At 40.8% G+C, this 17,797-nt stretch overlaps 1 protein-coding gene across 4 annotated transcripts in view; it reads right to left on the bottom strand.

Moving 5' to 3' along the window:
- Positions 1 to 17,797, bottom strand: part of CXADR (CXADR Ig-like cell adhesion molecule) — a 57,170-nt gene that overhangs the window by 24,101 nt on the left and 15,272 nt on the right. For all 4 annotated transcript variants that reach the window (XM_057697745.1, XM_057697747.1, XM_057697746.1 and 1 more), the window contains exon 2: positions 4,428 to 4,594. In XM_057697745.1, the coding sequence (XP_057553728.1) occupies positions 4,428 to 4,594 (167 nt within the window). The remainder of the gene's footprint in view (positions 1 to 4,427; positions 4,595 to 17,797) is intronic.

The following is a 17,797-nucleotide window of genomic DNA, read 5'->3' as shown; positions in this document are numbered from 1 at the left end:
TAACAGTGTTGTCCCATGAAAACAATCTTATAAACTGTAGTTAAGAAATGCGTAAGTAACATTTACCAGGGAATTCTGATTCCTCTTTACAACCCAGCAGGGGTGCAGGCACTATGCACATCTGACCTTTAACCTGAGGAAAGCAGTGGATACCACAGATCAATTCTCCCTAAGCCACACAGCTGAGATGCAAACTAGATCCATTTGTCTTGGCCCTGTATCCTGACTTCATAAACATTTCTGTATGACTTATAGTCTTACAAAATGCTAATGCATACAGCATATTTCAGAGAATTCTTATCACAATCTTGAGAGGCAAGTGTACTTATTCCTATGTTACACATGAGGAAACACAGGAGGCAGTACGTGTCAGCACAAAGGATAATCAAGTGCAGGGCGGGGAGTCAGAGGGACCTGGGTTCAAACCCTGCCACTGTGTCCATTGCCAGCTGTGTGATCCTGGGCACGTTCCTTCAAATCCCTGGACCTCGTTTTCCTCCTCCTTGCATGTATAACGATCCGCATTCTGGGCTGTTGTTTTAAGGCCGAAGTAAGTATATATAATTGAAGTATATCAAACACTGCCCAGCACACAGTAAGTACACAGTACATCATAACTGTTTGCTAAGTAAAGAGATAAGGGAATCAGGATGGAAATTTCTCCAGCCCAGTCTCCTGACTGCACTGCCTGCTAACTTAAAAATATTAAAATAAGGATTTAGCGAGCAGTATAATGTAGCTGAAATTCTATGTAAGCATCCTCTTCTGCAACAATCTCTCCTTAACTCTTCTTTCTTTTGGTCTTGTTTTACTGTGTTTTAGGTTAGAGGCTAGGTTTCTAACCCAGAAATGGACACTTCAACCCAGTCCCTAGTTTCACACTTGTCTCACGAGTCCTGCAGGCAGCAAGGCTGGGCCTCCCACTGAGCACAGAAGTCGTTGGGTTGTCCTTCCATGAATAGAAACACAAGACTACAGGGCACACTGGACTTCTTGGTCTCGAGACACACCTGGTCACAGGGCTTCACCCATGAGTCTTAAGCATTTATGACCTGTGCTCTCCTATGATCTGGTTCATGCATCTTAGTCATGGGACCAGAGTCCTGGACTCTAAAGGGGGGGTGGGCACTGCACTGGAAAATGAGTGTGGGGTGTGTAGGACCTCAGGTAAAAGGTGCTTTCTGGGTCCTGGCACTGTCCTGGAAAGAGAGAGGAGATGAAGAGCAAGATGGGAAGGGACAGGGTATCTGGGCTGAGTAGACAGGCTGCGTCAGGCTCAATTTATTTTGCTTAGGGGGAGAGAAGGAAGTTCTAGTACCAGAATCAGGGCAGAGATATATCCTTGGAAGGGGTGGCCCTAGACATTTACAACTTGCAAAAGCACCTTAATTTTTTCCTTCACAAATACATCATGGGCAGACTGCTTGTATTTGCCAAAAATAGTTAATTACCTAACTGTACTGATTCAGCCGTTAAATGGCTGGATAACCCCTTCTTTAATATGGACCACAAGTAAAAATTTCCCTTCCTAATATATATAAATTACAATATTCCTCCAAATATCTGAACTTTTTTTTCTCTCCCTGGTTTAATATAATTTATTAACATTGATTTTTTTAAAATTAAATATACCAGACAAAGCAAATATGAAGCATTCTAAATTAAGTGAAATATTCTGCTACCATTAAAAGGCAAAGTGTGCAATGGTGAATGGGATTGTTTCCTTAATTTCTCTTTCTGATCTTTCATTGTTAGTGTACAGAAATGCAAGAGATTTCTGTGTGTTAATTTTGTGTCCTGTAACTTTACCAAATTCATTGATTAGCTCAAGCAGTTTTCTGGTGGCATCTTTAGGATTTTCTAAGTATAGTATCATGTCAACTACGAACAGTGACAATTTTACTTCTACTTTTCCAATCTGGATTCCTTTTATTTCTTTTTCTTCTTTGATTGCGGTGGCAAGGACTTCCAAAACTATGTTGAATAGTAGTGGAGAGAATGGACATCCTTGTCTTGTTCCTGATCTTAGAGGGAATGCTTCCAGTTTTCCACCATTGAGAATGATGTCTGCTGTGGGTTTGTTGTATATGGCTTTTATTATGTTGAGGTAGGTTCCCTCTATGCTCACCTTCTGGAGAGTTTTTATCATAAATGGTGTTGAATTTTGTCAAAACCTTTTTCTGCATCTATTGAGATGATTAGGTGGTTTTTATCTTTCAGTTTGTTAATATGGTGTATCACACTGATTGATTTGTGTATACTGAAGAATCCTTGCATTCCAGGGATAAACCCCACTTGTTCATGGTGTATGATGCTTTTAATGTGTTTGTGGATTCTGTTTGCTAATATTTTGTTGAGGATTTTTGCATCTAAATTCATCAGTGATATTGGTCTGTAATTTTCTTTTTTTGTAGTATCTTTGTCTGGTTTTGGTATCAGAGTGACAGTGGCCTCATAAAATGAGTTTGGGAGTGTTCCTTCCTCTGCAATTTTTTGGAAGAGCTTGAGAAGGATGGGTGTATAGTATAGTATATAATATAGTATAATACTGTAAGCCAACTATACCTCAATTAAAAAAAACAGACTTCTCAATCTAAATAAGAATGTATGCTTTCTTTATAATCAGAGAAAGTTAATAAAATGATACCCACTTTGCAAAACAAAACAAAACAAAAGGCAAAGTGTGATACATGGAGTTGGACATGAGGTTGAAATCGTGCCTCACAGGGTTAACAGAAACTGGTAACTAACAGAAATTCTTGAGCTTGTCTTACAGAACAGCATATAAGAGCACAGCTTGTTAAAAACTCCTCTGCTTGTACCCTGCCTTCCCTGATCAAGCCTACCTTAATTATTTTTTAACTATTAACCACCGGTATAGATAATGCTAATGTACAGGTCATACAGTAATGGGGTGGCGGACTGGTGGGGGGGGGCGGGGGGGGGAGGTGCATGGCTCTTGCTCAAGTTGTTTTCCAGGAACTTGCAGTTGGCTCCTGATCAATTCAGGCCAGCTGAGATTGGCTGGGACCACGGACCCTAAAACTTAGTCTGGGCAGCTGTCCAATGAATGATCTTTTGACGTCAGAGGGCAGAAAACGCCACCCTCAGGTCATGCTAAGCACCCCCATTTCTGAACACGAATCTCAAGAAAAAGCATGTAACTCAGATACACCCGCATAGGACACGGATGACCTCACCTTTCCCTACCTCCAAACACCTTTCCTCATGCCTAAGACCATCCTGCTTCTTCATCTCATAAATATCTCAAGCCCCTGGCCTTCAGGGAGGCAAATCAGAGATTTGTTCTTCTGTCTCCTCACTTGGCTGTCTTGTGAATAACTTTCTCAGCTGCAAACCTTGGCGTCTCAGCTTGTCTTTCAGCATTTGTTTGCTGCACGTCGGGCAAAGGAACCTGGTTAAGTAACAAGGTTATTGGGCAATTTTCCTCCTTTGTGCTACTTTTGGCTTCCCAAGGTTTCTACTTTAGGCTCTTATTAATTTGTAATTAGATAAGAACTCTACAATAATACAGTCATCCCTCGGTAGTCACTGGGGGTGGCAGGGGGGCGGGGTGGGGGAGGAGGCCCTAGGCGCCCCTGTCTCCCTCCCCTCCTCAGATGCCAAGATCCACAGGTGCCCAGGTCCCTCATACGAGACGGCACCCTTATGCGATGATTTAAAGCATATGCACCCTCCTGTGTACTTCAACTCATCTCTAGATTACTTACTATACCTAATACCGTGTAAATGCTATGTAAATTGTTTTTGGCATGCGGAAAATTCAAGTTTTGCTTCCTGGAACTTTCTGGAATTTTTTTTCCCCAAATATTTTCAATCCATGAATGGCTGAAGCCACAGAGGGAGCCAACTGCTGCTTTGCTTTTTAAGGAATTCAAAGTACCGGATATTTAACTTGTAAAAATATGGTAAGCAGACTGTAATAACGTGTACCTTCATTACACTGTTAGACTTGACCCTTATACTGGTAATGGAATCTTTGTGTGCAACTTAAAAAATCAATTCTACCTAACCTCTCACAAAGTCTAGTTCAGCAGGCATCCCCTAACACATTATGCACCTTCCAGCTGCCCTGTCATGCCTGCTCCACATACGCCTCCCCTGCTCTCTGGCTCACATATGCTTCCAAGTCCAGATTTTCAGCACGTTCATAAGTTCCCCTTCTTCCTTGCAGCCTTCTCTAGAAGTCTGGTGACCTTTTCTTCCTCTGAAATCAAAGCTCACTTATTATTCATTTCACTCCACTGCGTTAGGTGTCCTCAATTTCCAGAGCGTCTGCCTCCCTCACCCACACCACAAGCTATGATGTCCTTCACAGCTCCCCCCGTGCCCCCACCCAGGTTATCAGCACAGCGACAGACACTGAAGACAAGCTCCCCGACATCTGCCGAGTGAGCAACACTTACCACCTGATCCACCTTCTGATTATCAGCTGGTGATAGTAGCCACTCGATGTCCAGGGGTCCCTGGTCTTCTGGACCGAGGGTGAATTTGCATGGCAAGTAGGCGGTTTCTCCTTTGGCCTTTTCAATCATCTGTTCAGGAGTAGTGATACTCAAACTTCTGGTGAAATCTAGAAAATGAAACGCGTACATGGACTGAGCATCTGCTCTCTGGCTGGCGGCACACTCAGCACACCTCGGCTGTTCAGATCAGCACAGGATGTGGGGGAAACAGGATTTTATGTGGGACCAGAGTAATGAAATTCCAACTCAGCGGTCTCCAGTTTTTAAGTTTGTGCTTCTGCAGAAATACAATAACAAATAATAAAATCCATCTTATTAAATACAATTTCCTTTGAGAGCACTGGGAAGTTCCCAACATTATATGGAATACCACCATTCTCATATGAATTATAAGAACCTAGTAAAGGATTTCTATTATCCAAGCAGATGTTTAAAACTGAACCTGGCTAGAGTCTCTGAAAGGTTAGTTAGGTCACACTAATTCAAGGACCCATTAATTCACGCTTGCCACGGTGCCAAGGACACACTTGGAACTCCCGTCACTGGGGCACATGCTGATGAATTCTGACACATTTTCTGCCAAGGCTTCTGTAATTCCAAATTTTTATTAAATTTGATTCTGTAACTTCTATTGAAAGCTTCAAAATATTTCTAAGCAATATATTTTGATGACAATTCCAAAAGAGAAGAAACTGTCAATTTATATATTTTTAAATGTTTCAATATTTAAGTCATTTCTTACTGCTTATCCCTTCCTATTTCCCTTCTGAAAAATGGTCAGACATATTTATTATATCATTGTTTAAAAGACATCTTAAAATTCCATACCCATCCTCAAATCTGTATTCTATTAAACTTCCACTCAGATGACACTGACAGAGAATTAATGCCAAATGGCAATATTTGAAAACTCTATAAAAGCAAAAATAGACGTCCTGAGCCCCAAACAAAAGTTCCAACATAGTTTCGTCCAATTGAGTTTGTGAGAGCTTAACCTGACTGCAACCCCATAAGAATTGGGGGAAAAAAAAAGTCTCCTCCTTGTGGCTAATGGCTTACTGTAACAAAACTAGTATCTTTTACATGTATAAAAGATGGAAATTAACTATGAGCAAAATTATGCTATTTTTTACCAATAAGGGAAAAAAATACCAAGTTTAATCAATTCACACATAAAAATAGATCTGTTCACTACTTACGTCTTACAATAATAATGCATTGAGCAACCAACAACTTAATATAAAATGCAAATTTAGTCTGTAAATGAACGATCACGCAAAACTTTTCTTTTAACTATTTACACTATAAAAGTTTGCATAGCACTAGTCTGTCACTGTATGTTTTCTTTGTGATAACCCAACATTTTCTTATGTGTAAAGTCAAACGTGTAACGTATGCAGACCTGAAGTTTCAAATGAACACACTGGTTTCCATTCAGCAGCTCTACAACCTGGGGCTCTACAACACCCAACCCTGACTTTCAGGGCTGGATGGTGACCTGGAAGAGGCCCCAAGCACTGATTATGATACATGGGGCTGCCTCTCTCTGCCACTTCCCATCCCCCAAAATCACACCATAAAAATAAACACAGAGCAAAATTAAAGGTAAATCCAAGTCCTAATCTCCATAATGATGATTTTGTTGCTGGTTTTCAAATGATACATTCCAACAGGACAAACCAAGATGAAGAATTATATTACTGGCCATCACATGATCCTTTCCATTAGCCCTTAGAAGAGGCTTAATACACACGGACTATCAGTTGTAATAATGTTAGTAAGGTTGTGGCCAATAGATTGAGAATGAAAGATATGTCTGGTTACATTCAAGACCCTTTACATTCAGGCACCATCCTAAGCTTTTATCATATTTAAGTGCACTCATCAAACAGCAAATTAAAACTGAATGCAGGACTTCCCTGGTAGCACAGTGGTTAAGAATCCACCTGCCAGAAATAGAGACACAGATGTAGAGAACAAACATATGGACACTAAGTGGGAAAAGTGGCGGGGGGGGGATTAATCGGGAGATTGCAACTGCCATATATACATTACTATTAAGAAAAAAATATCAAACTGTACACTTTAAATATATGCAGTGTATTGTATGTCAACTGTATCTCAATAAAAGTTTTTAAAGAAAAAAAAAAAATAGAATCCACCTGCCAATGCAAGGCACACGGGTTCGAGCCCTGGTCCGGGAATATTCTACATGCTGCAGAGCAACTAAGCTTGTGTGCCACAACTACTGAGCCTGCGCTCTAGAGCCTATGAGCCACAACTACTGAAGCCCGCATGCCTAGAGCCCATGCTCCGCAACAAGAGAAGCCACTGCCATGAGAAGCCCCTGCACCACAACTAAGAGTAGCCCCCACTCACCGCAGCTAGAGAAAGCCCATCTGTAGCAATGAAGACCCAACATAGCCAATAAATAAATAAATAAATTTATATTCAAAAAACAAAACTGGATGCAGACTCTCTGCACGCCCTCCTCTAAATCAGAGGCTGGTCTTGCTTTGACCAACAGAATGTAGCCCGAGTACTGCTAAGCCAATCCCAAGGCTGCTCCCACTTTGGCCCACTAGGACTCCTACCACCATGTGAACAAACCACATGAGAGAGAACTGAAGTATCAGACTAACAGCTGTAAGGACCCAACATGCAGCCACCCTAGAACACCAGCCCAGTCCACACCAGCCGCCTGCAGCCCCAGGAGTGAGCCTAGACAGGATCATGAACTAACATGACTGTTGTTTTAAAGCCTCTGAAGTTTGGGTTAGTTTGTTAAACAGCAAAGATTGATACACCATCCAAACCACTGATTCAGCCCAAATGGACTACTTACCATCACTAGCCCCCCCCCAAAAGTCCATACAACTCCAATCTCCATTTCATGTGCCCATTTCTATTTTAGATGGTATGATTTGATATTTATGTGTATAATCACAACTGTTTCTCCTGATTAATACTCAACCCTCTGAATAAGTACTTTCTATCATTTCTTTTTCTTTAATAAATTTATTTATTTATTTATTGGCTGTTTTGGGTCTTCATTGATGGACACGGGCTTTCTCTAGTTGTGGAGAGTGGGGGCTACTGTTCGTTGTGATGTGCGGGCTTCTCACTGCAATGGCTTCTCTTGTTGTGGAGCACAGGCTCTAGGCACACAGGCTTCAGTAGTTGGGGCTCACGGGCTTAGCTGTTCCGCAGCATGTGGGATCTCCCTGGACCAGGGATCAAACCCATGTCCCCTGCATTGGCAGGTGGATTCTTAACTACGGTGCCAACTAGGAAGTCCAGTACTTTCTATCATTTCTAATAAACTCAGTTTCATTCCTATCGCATTCACTAAGGTATTCTGCTACCTCTCCAACCTACAAGGATTTTTCCTTCTATCTTCCTAGGAATGCTCACACTACCTTACTTTCTGCTATCTGTATCACCCATTCGGCACTCAGCATATACTATCTTTTTTCTTTTTTTTCCTTTTATAAACCTCACTGTAAAACTGACTCAGGCTCCACGGTTTTTGTCCCATCTTTTATCTTCCCATACTACTTTGTATTTTTAAATGAATTTTTAAATATTTATTTATTTACTTGGTGGTGCCAGGTCTTAGTTGAAGCACGCAGGAATCTTTTAGTTGCACCATGTGGGATCTAGTTCCCTGACCAGGGATCTAACCGGGGCCCCCTGCATTGGGAGCACGGTGTCTCCACCAGTGGACCACCAGGAAAGTCGCTAAATGATTTTTTTAAATGCATGCCTTGATTCACCATTAGGTCCATCAGGGTCAGGAAAAATTTTGGATACCTTTATCTCCTGTTGGGTTCCTCGCACATTAGTAGTTTTTTACTGGTGACTGGATTATAAGGTTGATCAATTTTAGCAATGTTAAAAAATAGCACTAATCTGCCAGAAGGTCCTGCTACTTGAAGATCTATCTATAGCTACTACACTTGTCGCCTGCATTTAATTTGTCTGGGTATGAATACCATACATATGATGTAAGATAAGAACAATCTAAGTATAGTCCAGAATGAGAATTCTATTTGAAACAAACCAAGACATAGCCCCAAAATATGGAGGCAAAAATACATAAGAATGAAAATTTGCTATAAAAAAAAATAAAACTTCCTGGTTACTCTGTGCTTCTAGAGTTTTTATTTTATAAAAATCAAATGAAAAGTTAAAAGGCATCACTTAGACATCTAAACGAGCAATAGTTCAAATTCTCCCAATTCATACTCTCAGTACTTACAGGATAGTCATTAGAATAAAATGTAACTTTGTTTTCATGATAGTATCATCCATTCTTTCTTGTTTGATACATAAAAATTACTCTTCTTTTAAAGAGTATCTTAGAAAACAGTTACATGTGTATAAAAATGATCTGGATAGATACCAAAATGTTGGCAGTTTTTTTTTTACAACTGATATTTTAAGAAAAGTGAGCTTTATAATAAGATTTCCGCAATACGTATACTGCTAAAAGAAATTTTAAACAGACTTCTAAATGGCTTTCAGTATTTCTTTTCCCAAAAATGTTTAAAACATTCAACTGCTCCTCATTGTGTAGCACTAGAAATGAATTAAAATCTCAAGATGGTACAAAACAGTTATTGCGTTTCCTAGCAACACTGAAGGGGCCTCTCTTCATGGAGGCATAGTTTTTCAAGTATTGATGTATGCGTCCATCACAAACTGTAGAAGACAAAGGCAAACACTTGGTCTCATGCAGTGTCTCTGGATATTCTTAACATTGCCCAATTCTATTTATGCAGCAAACTGAGTGATAAGTTAATTTGCAAACTACTTGTAAGTTCAAACATGGTCTCAAAACTAAATCAAATAACAAATCTTCTTACAATTTTATCCAAACTTATATTCAGAATGTGATGAAATACACAGCACATGATCAACCACAAGTATCTGGAGAGTCCTATTAATAAGTGCTCAGCACTGGATTATGTAAATAAACTGAATCACGTTCCTTTTTGGCAGTGACTGAAATAACACCTCCCAGTTTTCTGCTTGCTTTTCCTAATCTTCAAATTCCAAATCATTTGAGTATGTGGAACCACTCTTCTGTCCAGTCTGAATTCTATCTGAGCATCAAAACGACATGAATTCATCAGAGTATTTTTCAGCTTTGATGTTGTCATCTTCTGCCAAGGCCTTCGGATCTGTTTTCACTGTCAGAACAGAGCAGAACTGGAGATCATGGAAGGCAGTACTCCTCTAGAAGGCAGGCAACGTTCACGACTGATAACCTGCCTTATTTCTTTCATTTCTTTTCAAGTTTAAGCTACAGGTTAACCTCATCGGTCTTCAGCTATCTTTTCCTTCTGTCAATCTTAAAATCATAGGAAGTTAGAACGTGCTCATGAAACTTCATAGTTAATTTAAAAAAATAATAATAAAGAAGTAAATGTGTGAGAATTTTTCATAATGTTTTGACTGAGGACAGCCTTAAAGAAAACTAGAGAACACATAATAGAGAACACTATGAAGAAAAAACACATAAATTTAACTACACTAAAAATCTTAGGTTACCATCAATAGATGAAATGCACACAGAAGGAATGGCATACATCCACAATGGAATATTAGCCACAAAAAGAATAAAACAATACACTTTGCAGCACTGCAGATCAGCCTAGAAATAATCAGACTATGTGAAATAAGTAGGAAAGTGAAAAATAAACTATGATATCATTAAAAAAAAAATCTTTGGTTAAAAAAAAATCACCATTTAGCTTTCAACAAAACTTACTGAACGAAGAAAGGTTTTCTTCTATTCTATCACTGAGGAAATGAGACAAAAGGAATGATCTGAACCAGTTTTCCATGTATTTACCTCTACGAGCAAGACACTAAATGGGGAGGCTGACCAAAGATGGCATATATCTTGAAGAATTCAAGAAGTGACAGGTGAGGTGTTTTCACCTGGGTGGAGAGAGGGGCTCCTACATAAGCTGTCTAGAGATATAAGTGATCAGTGAAGCACTTCGTTACAGCAGAATCTAATGGCATTCAAGCAATTCTGGACGCCCAAGGTAAGCAAGTCACAATATGCGGGGAACAGCACAGGCAAAGCAAACTCACCAGGCCCAAGTACCTTTGTATAAGAGAATGGAAACAGAAAAGGCCAAGTTAGGCAAAAGTGTTGGAAACTGTGGCCCGCATGGAAGGCAAGTCCAGCTTATTGTCAACACTACAGGAGGCCTGTGAAATGTAAATGTGCAAAGCCAATTTGAGGAATTGAGGCTGAACTCCCAAGACCTAATACGTGCAAAGCAAGTACCAGAAAACAACCCCAATGTTCAACAAAAAGCCACATTTGAAAATAACCCAGATGCCTAATAACAGGCAGCAAGATACGCTAAGAAATCCAAGCTCTTCTATCTGAGACAAAGAACTAGAGCAAACACACTAGGCCTGAACCAGCTCCCTCCAGCAGAAAGACCTTATTGAAATATGGCTTTTGGGTAGTACAATCGATTCCCACTTATATTAATGAAGTCCAACCAACACTGCCACCACTAGGTTTAATTCCATCCATCTGACAGCAAAGATGGTCATCTAAACAAATTAGATCCTTCAAAAAGAACACGACCTTTAATAATAAGTATACAGAAGATAGGATTAAGGTGGCGAGAGTAGGAGGACGTGCGCTCATTCCCTCTTGCAAGAGCACCGGAATTACAACTAAATGCTGAACAATCATCAACAGAAAGACACTGGAACTCACCAAAAAAGACACCCCATATCCAGAGACAAGGAGAAGCCACAATGAGACGGTAAGGAGGGGCGCAATCGCGTTAAAATCAAATCCCATAAATGCTGGGTGGGTGACTCACAAACTGGAGAACAGTTATACTGCAGAAGTCCACCCACTAAAGTGAGGGTTCTGAGCCCCACATCAGGCTTCCCAACCTGGGAGTCCAGCAACGGGAGGAGGAATCCCCAGAGAATCAGACCCTGAAAGCCAGTGGGATTTGATTGCAGGACCTCCACAGGACTGGGGGAAACAGAGACTCTACTCTTGGAGGGCACACAAAAAAATGTGCTCACCAGGATCCAGGGGGAAGGAGCAGTGACCCGATAGGAGACTGAACCAGACCTACCTGCTGGTGCTGGAGGGTTGCCTGCAGAGGTGGGGGGCAGCTGTGGCTCACGGAGGAGGCAGGGGCACTGGCAGCAGGGGTTTTGGGAAGTGCTTATCGGTGTGAGCCCTCCCAGAGTCCGCCATTAGCTCCACCAAAGAGCCTGTGGGCTCCAGGGCTAGGTGGCCTCAGGCCAAACCAACAAGGTGTGAACACAGCCCCACCCATTAGCAGACAAGCAGATTAAAGTTTTACTGAGCTCCACCCACCAAATCCGATTAAAGCTTTACTGAGCTCCACCCTCCCAGCCCTACCCACCATCAGTCCCTCCCATCAGGAAGCACACAGGAGGCTCCTAGATAGCTTCCTCCACAAGAGGGCAGACAGCAGTATCAAGCAGTATCAGCAGTACTTCGTCTTGCAGAACTGAAAAACACAGCCACAGAAAGAGAGAGAAAATGAAAAAGCAGAGGATTTTGTACCAGATGAAGGGACAGGATAAAGCCCCAGAAAAACAACTCAATGAAGAGGAGATAGGCACCCTTACAGAAAAATAATTCAGAATAATGATAATGAAGATGATCCAGGACTTTGAAAAAAGACTGGATGCAAAGATCGAAAAGTTTACCAAAGACCTAGAAGAATTAAAGAGCAAACAAACAGAGATATGCAACACAATAACGGAAATGAAAAATACACTAGAAGGAACCAATAGCAGATTAACGGAGGCAGAAGGGCAAATAAGTGAACTGGAAGACAGAATGGTGAAAATCACTGATGCAGAAAAGAATAAAGAAAAAAGAATGAAAACTGAAGACAGCCTAAGATACCTCTGGGACAATGTTAAATGCACCAACATTCACATTATAGGGGTCCCAGAAGGAGAAGAGAGAGAGAAAGGACCCGAGAAAATATTGGAAGAGATTATAGTTGAAAATTTCCCTAACATGGGAAAGGAAATAGCTACCCAAGTCCAGGAAGCACAGAGGGTCCCAGGCAGGATAAATCCAAGGATAAACACGCCAAGACATATAGTAGTCAAGCTGACAAAAATTAAAGACAGAGAAATGTTATTAAAAGCAACAAGGGAAAAAAAGACAAATAACATACAAGGGAACTCCCATAAGGTTAACAGCTGATTTCTCAGAAGAAACTCTGCAAGCCAGAAGGGAGTGGCATGATATATTTCAAGTGATGAAAGGGAAGAACCTACAACCAAGAATACTCTACCCAGCAAGGATCTCATTCAGATTCCACGGAGAAATCAAAAGCTTTCCAGACAAGCAACAGCTAAGAGAATTCAGCACCACCAAACCAGCCCTACAACAAATGCTAAAGGAACTTCTCTAAGCAGGAAACATAAGAGAAGGACCTACAAAGACAAAAACAAAACAATTAAGAAAATGGTAATAGGAACATACATCTCAATAATTACCTTGAATGTAAATGGACTAAATGCACCAACCAAAAGACACAGACTGGCTGAATGGATACAAAAACAAGACCCATATATATGCTGTCTACAAGAGACCCACTTCAGACCTAGGGACACATACAGACGAAAAGTGAGGGGATGGAAAAAGATATTCCATGCAAATGAAAATCAAAAGAAAGCTGGAGTAGCAATACTCATATCAGATAAAATAGACTTTAAAATAAAAAATGTTACAGGAGACAAGAAAGGACATTACATAAAGATCAAGGGATCCATCCAAGAAGAGGAGATAACAATTATAAATATATATGCACTGAATATAGGAGCACCTCAATACCTAAGGCAAATGCTAACAACTATGAAAGAGGAAATGCAAGGCAGAAATAGAGACACAGGTGTAGAGAACAAACACATGGACACCAAGTGGGGAAAGCGGGGAGGGTTGGGGGGTGGGGGTGAACTGGGAGACTGGGATACCAAATTGTACACTCTAAACATATGCTGTTTATTGTCTGTTAACTGTACCTCAATAAAAGTTCTTAAAAAAAATAATAAGTATACAAATATAATAATATGGGGGGCGGGCCTGTGCTATGGACTGAATTGCGTCCCATCAAAGTTCTGGGTGAAGCCTTAACCAACCCCCCCATGTGACTGTGGAGACAGGGCGTTTAAGAAGGTGATTATGTTAAATTAGGTCAAAGGGTGGAGCCCTAATTCATAAGAATTGGTACCCCCTTAATGTAACTTTAATGCTATGATTTATCATAAGAAATATATATTTGTTCTGTGTCCCAGTTCCGGGCACCTGAGAGCAATAAAGGTGTCTTTTGTTATGAAAACCGTGACCTAGAAAACTCTTAAGTTACCTAAGGATAGGCTGGTTGCTGATGAAGCAATCATGTGATTAGAAGATTGGAACTATCAGTTCCACCTCCACCCCCACCCAGGGGGTGAGGGAAAGGGGTGAGGGGCTGCAGATTAAGTTTATTCACCAGCAACCAGTGATTTGGCCCATCATGCCTCTGTAATGAGGCCTCTATAAAAACCCAAAAGGACAGTGTTAGGATAGGAGAACTGGGTTGCTGAACATGTGGAGATGCTCACAGAGCATCCTATATCCTTTTTATAATAAACTGATGATCTAGGAACTAAAATATTTCTGAGTTCTGTGAGCCGCTCTAGTAAATTAATCGAGCCTAAGGAGAGAGGGTGGTGGGACCTTTAGCTCTATAGTAGGCTGGTCAGAAGCACAGGTGACAACCTGAACTCGCTACTGGCATCTGAGGTTTGGGGTGGGGGGAGGTGGCAGTCTTGTGGGGCTGAGCCCTTATTAACCTGTGGAATCTGACACTACCTCCAGGTAGATGATTTCGGAAGCCAGTTGGTGTCAAAGAATTACTTCGAGGTATTGGGGGCGGGGGATTCAGAGACCCACACACAGCAGAATCAGTGTCAAATCAAAATATCCCAAATCCAGCCATCTTTATCTACATCCTAGCCACTACTCTCTCTCCCACAGGCTAAGCCCGCTGTCTTCCCTACATCCACTCTGCCTCATTCTAACCACCTCCATACTTCACCCAGTGTCCTCTACACCATTGTTTTTTAAATTATATCTGAAATATATGTCTCACTGCCATGTCTGAACACCTCTGGTGGCCCCACCCTGGTTCAGACACCTTCATCCTCCTCAAGGCCCTTTATGACCAGGCCCTTCCCCACCTTGAGTTGCTCAGCACCCCCACTCCCCATGTGTGCCTCAGCACTGAGCACCCACACACTCGGTAACACTGCCTTCCCTGCTCCATCCCACCTTTTAGACTCACTCATAATGCTCTGCCCTCAGGTCAGGCACTTCCCCAGAAAGTATTCTTTGTGCCCAGATATGGATTGAATCTTCAGTCAACTGATAAAGGCTCCATCACAAGCACTTACCCTGTTTTACTGAGGTTCTTCTTTACTGTGTGTCCTTCCTACCCTATACCCTCAGTGAATATTTCGCATTTGATTTAGAAGCCAAAGTGTCTCGATTATCATTGATTTCCTTTAACATAGCAACTTTTCTGGAGTCTTAGTCACTGGACCACCAGGGAAGTCCCTAAGTATAGTTATACTAACATGAAAGAATATGACATTAAGAAAAACTTTTATTTGTGAATATTCGAAAATCACAACTGGGGATGAAAAAAAGCTGCTTGTCTATCTTTCAACTATCTCTAGAACAGCATGAAACAAAATGAGAAAAATGTTACACACCGAAGTGTCGTTTTTTCAAAATATCTGGAGTCATTCCAAAGATATTAATAAAAAAGAAGAAAATCTAGGAATAAAAATAAGAATGATTTAACTTCACATTCCACAAGTCTTGAGTATTTCTTTGGTTTCTTGAAAAGGGGTATGTTATGATGACCTTAATGTCAATTATTATAGAGAATTTGATATTGACTTTTACTATTTTAAACAGTGAAGACATTCAATTCTATTGTTTAGTTCGGAATACAGAATTCAGGAACCTTACATAAAAACACAGCAACATTCAAAAAATGATTCATGAGAACAATGTTAAAAAATAAACTGGGAAAATCAAGAAGTGGTATATTAAAGGGATTGATCGGGACAAGTATAATTTTGTTGTGTGTGTTTGATAACAAATACTACAGATCAGATGTTTGGGTTAGCAAGCAAGTCACTGGGATACTTTAAACCCAGTTTTAAATGCTGCAAAACTGCAACTGTCAAGCTATTTAGACAGTTTCCTTGACCCTAACTCCAATCTACCAACTTCCTTCTCACCAGGGAGTTTTGGGATTAGCAATGTTTAAAAGTCACCTAAATAGTGTTTCTTTCTAGAAAGGAAAAACACTTTGAATATGTTAACACTAGTTAACTACTCCAACCAGGTCTTTAAATATTGTTGGAGAGAGAAGAAAACACCGGAAGGTAGAAATTACGGTCTTTGCTGTCTAGGAGTTTTAGTTGTCTAATTCCCATGTGTTAGTACAGCATGTTACTATGTACTTAGAGCTAAGAAAATAATACAGTCAGATAAGTTAATAACAATGAAAAATAACATTAAATATACTTATTTGCTATTCTATGCTGTTTTTTTACATCAATTCTCAGCTCCCCATCCCCAATGAGAAATCAAAAAGCAAGTCCCCAGGAAATAAACTGAGACAGAAATGGGGAAACCATCATCTTAACCATAAATAGTAACTAACAGTGACTGAGTACCTACTATGTGCCAGGCACTTTTCAAAATATTTTATACATGTTAACAATTTCAAGTCTCCTAACAACTCCAAGGGAGGTACTAATATTATCCTGATTTTACAAGGAAGAAGCAGACACTGAGAGGTATCTAAGCTAGGAAGGAAGCAGGATACAAATCTAGGCAGATTGACTCCGAAGCCACACTCACCCTGCAAGTAGAAGTCCATCAGTCAACAGCCCTGGACATAAGAGTTTGTTTTGAAAATCACTACAGGGACTTCCTAGGTGGCGCAGTGGTTGAGAATCCGCCGATGCAGGGGACACAGGTTCGATCCCTGCTCCAGAAGGATGCCACATGCTGCGAAGCAACTAAGCCTGTGCGCCACAACCGTTGAAGCTGTGCTCTAGAGCCTGTGAGCTACAACTATTGAGCCTGTGTGCCACAACTACTGAAGCCCATGCATCTAGAGCCCGTGTTCCACAAACAAGAGAAGCCACCACAATGAGAAGCCCGCGCACCACAATGAAGAGTAGCCCCTGCTCACCGCAACCAGAGAAAGCCTGTGTGCAGCATGGAAGACCCAACACAGCCAATAAATAAATACATTAAAAAAAATTCACTACAAAGTAACACAATGAGTACATTTTCAGACCCCATTCCAGTTTTCAGACCCCATTCCAGTCACTGCGGTGGAGGAGGGTTTGGAATTTATGCTATTCCTCTCCTATACTAAATTTCCAAGAAGATGGCATTTGGTTAGCAGCACATGGTTCAGGAGTTTGGGTGGACCCTTTTTTTAAACACAGAAATAAATACCAGACTAGGATCTGTTGCAAAGTTTGTCACAAAAAAGCACTTATCACTTTGGACGTGTTATTTCTCTAGGGCTCAAACATAAATTAATGGTGTTAAAGTAAATTATCTGTTTCAGATCTAAATACATCCTAAGTTTAGACCATCAAGCAAGCAAGCAACAAGAAGCCTTCCTCCAACATCTATTCCCTCCCCTCTCTGCACAACTCAAAGGCAGTCGCAACAATTCTGAGTTCACTTCATAGCCAGTGCAGACATTTCTGAAATATGAGCAGACTGAATCTGCAAGCAGTTCTGCCCACAAATAGCATGGGCTCTGAAGTCAGACCTGCATTCAAATTCAAACTTAGCTTACGAAATGCTAGGTAAACTAGCCAGGGTAAGTTTCTAGCCTTTTAATGTTTTCTTCTGTAAAACTGGAATTAACAGTAACAATGCTTACTTCCTTACAGGGATTAAATAAAATAATGTATGTAAACCTCTTAGCACAGTTCCAGCACAACTTAGTATCATCCTTCCAATAAACAGTATCCAGTATGACAATTCACTGTCATCGTCCAAATCTGTCATTCTACTAGGAAAAAAACTTGTGTAGTGTTGGAAGGTGTCTTTTAATCTTTTATCCCTCACACTAAGCAGCGGCTTCCAGGTAGGAAGAACTCAAAATCTGTCATGTAAACAAAGGACACTGACATGTATCTACTAGGTTTCACAATCAGAACCTCATTGGCAACCT

Source organism: Hippopotamus amphibius, chromosome 10 (genome assembly GCF_030028045.1).
Source record: "Hippopotamus amphibius kiboko isolate mHipAmp2 chromosome 10, mHipAmp2.hap2, whole genome shotgun sequence".
Taxonomy (NCBI): Eukaryota; Metazoa; Chordata; class Mammalia; order Artiodactyla; family Hippopotamidae; genus Hippopotamus; species Hippopotamus amphibius.
The sequence above is the reverse complement of the archived record's forward strand: the minus strand, read 5'-3'. Positions and strand labels throughout refer to the sequence as shown.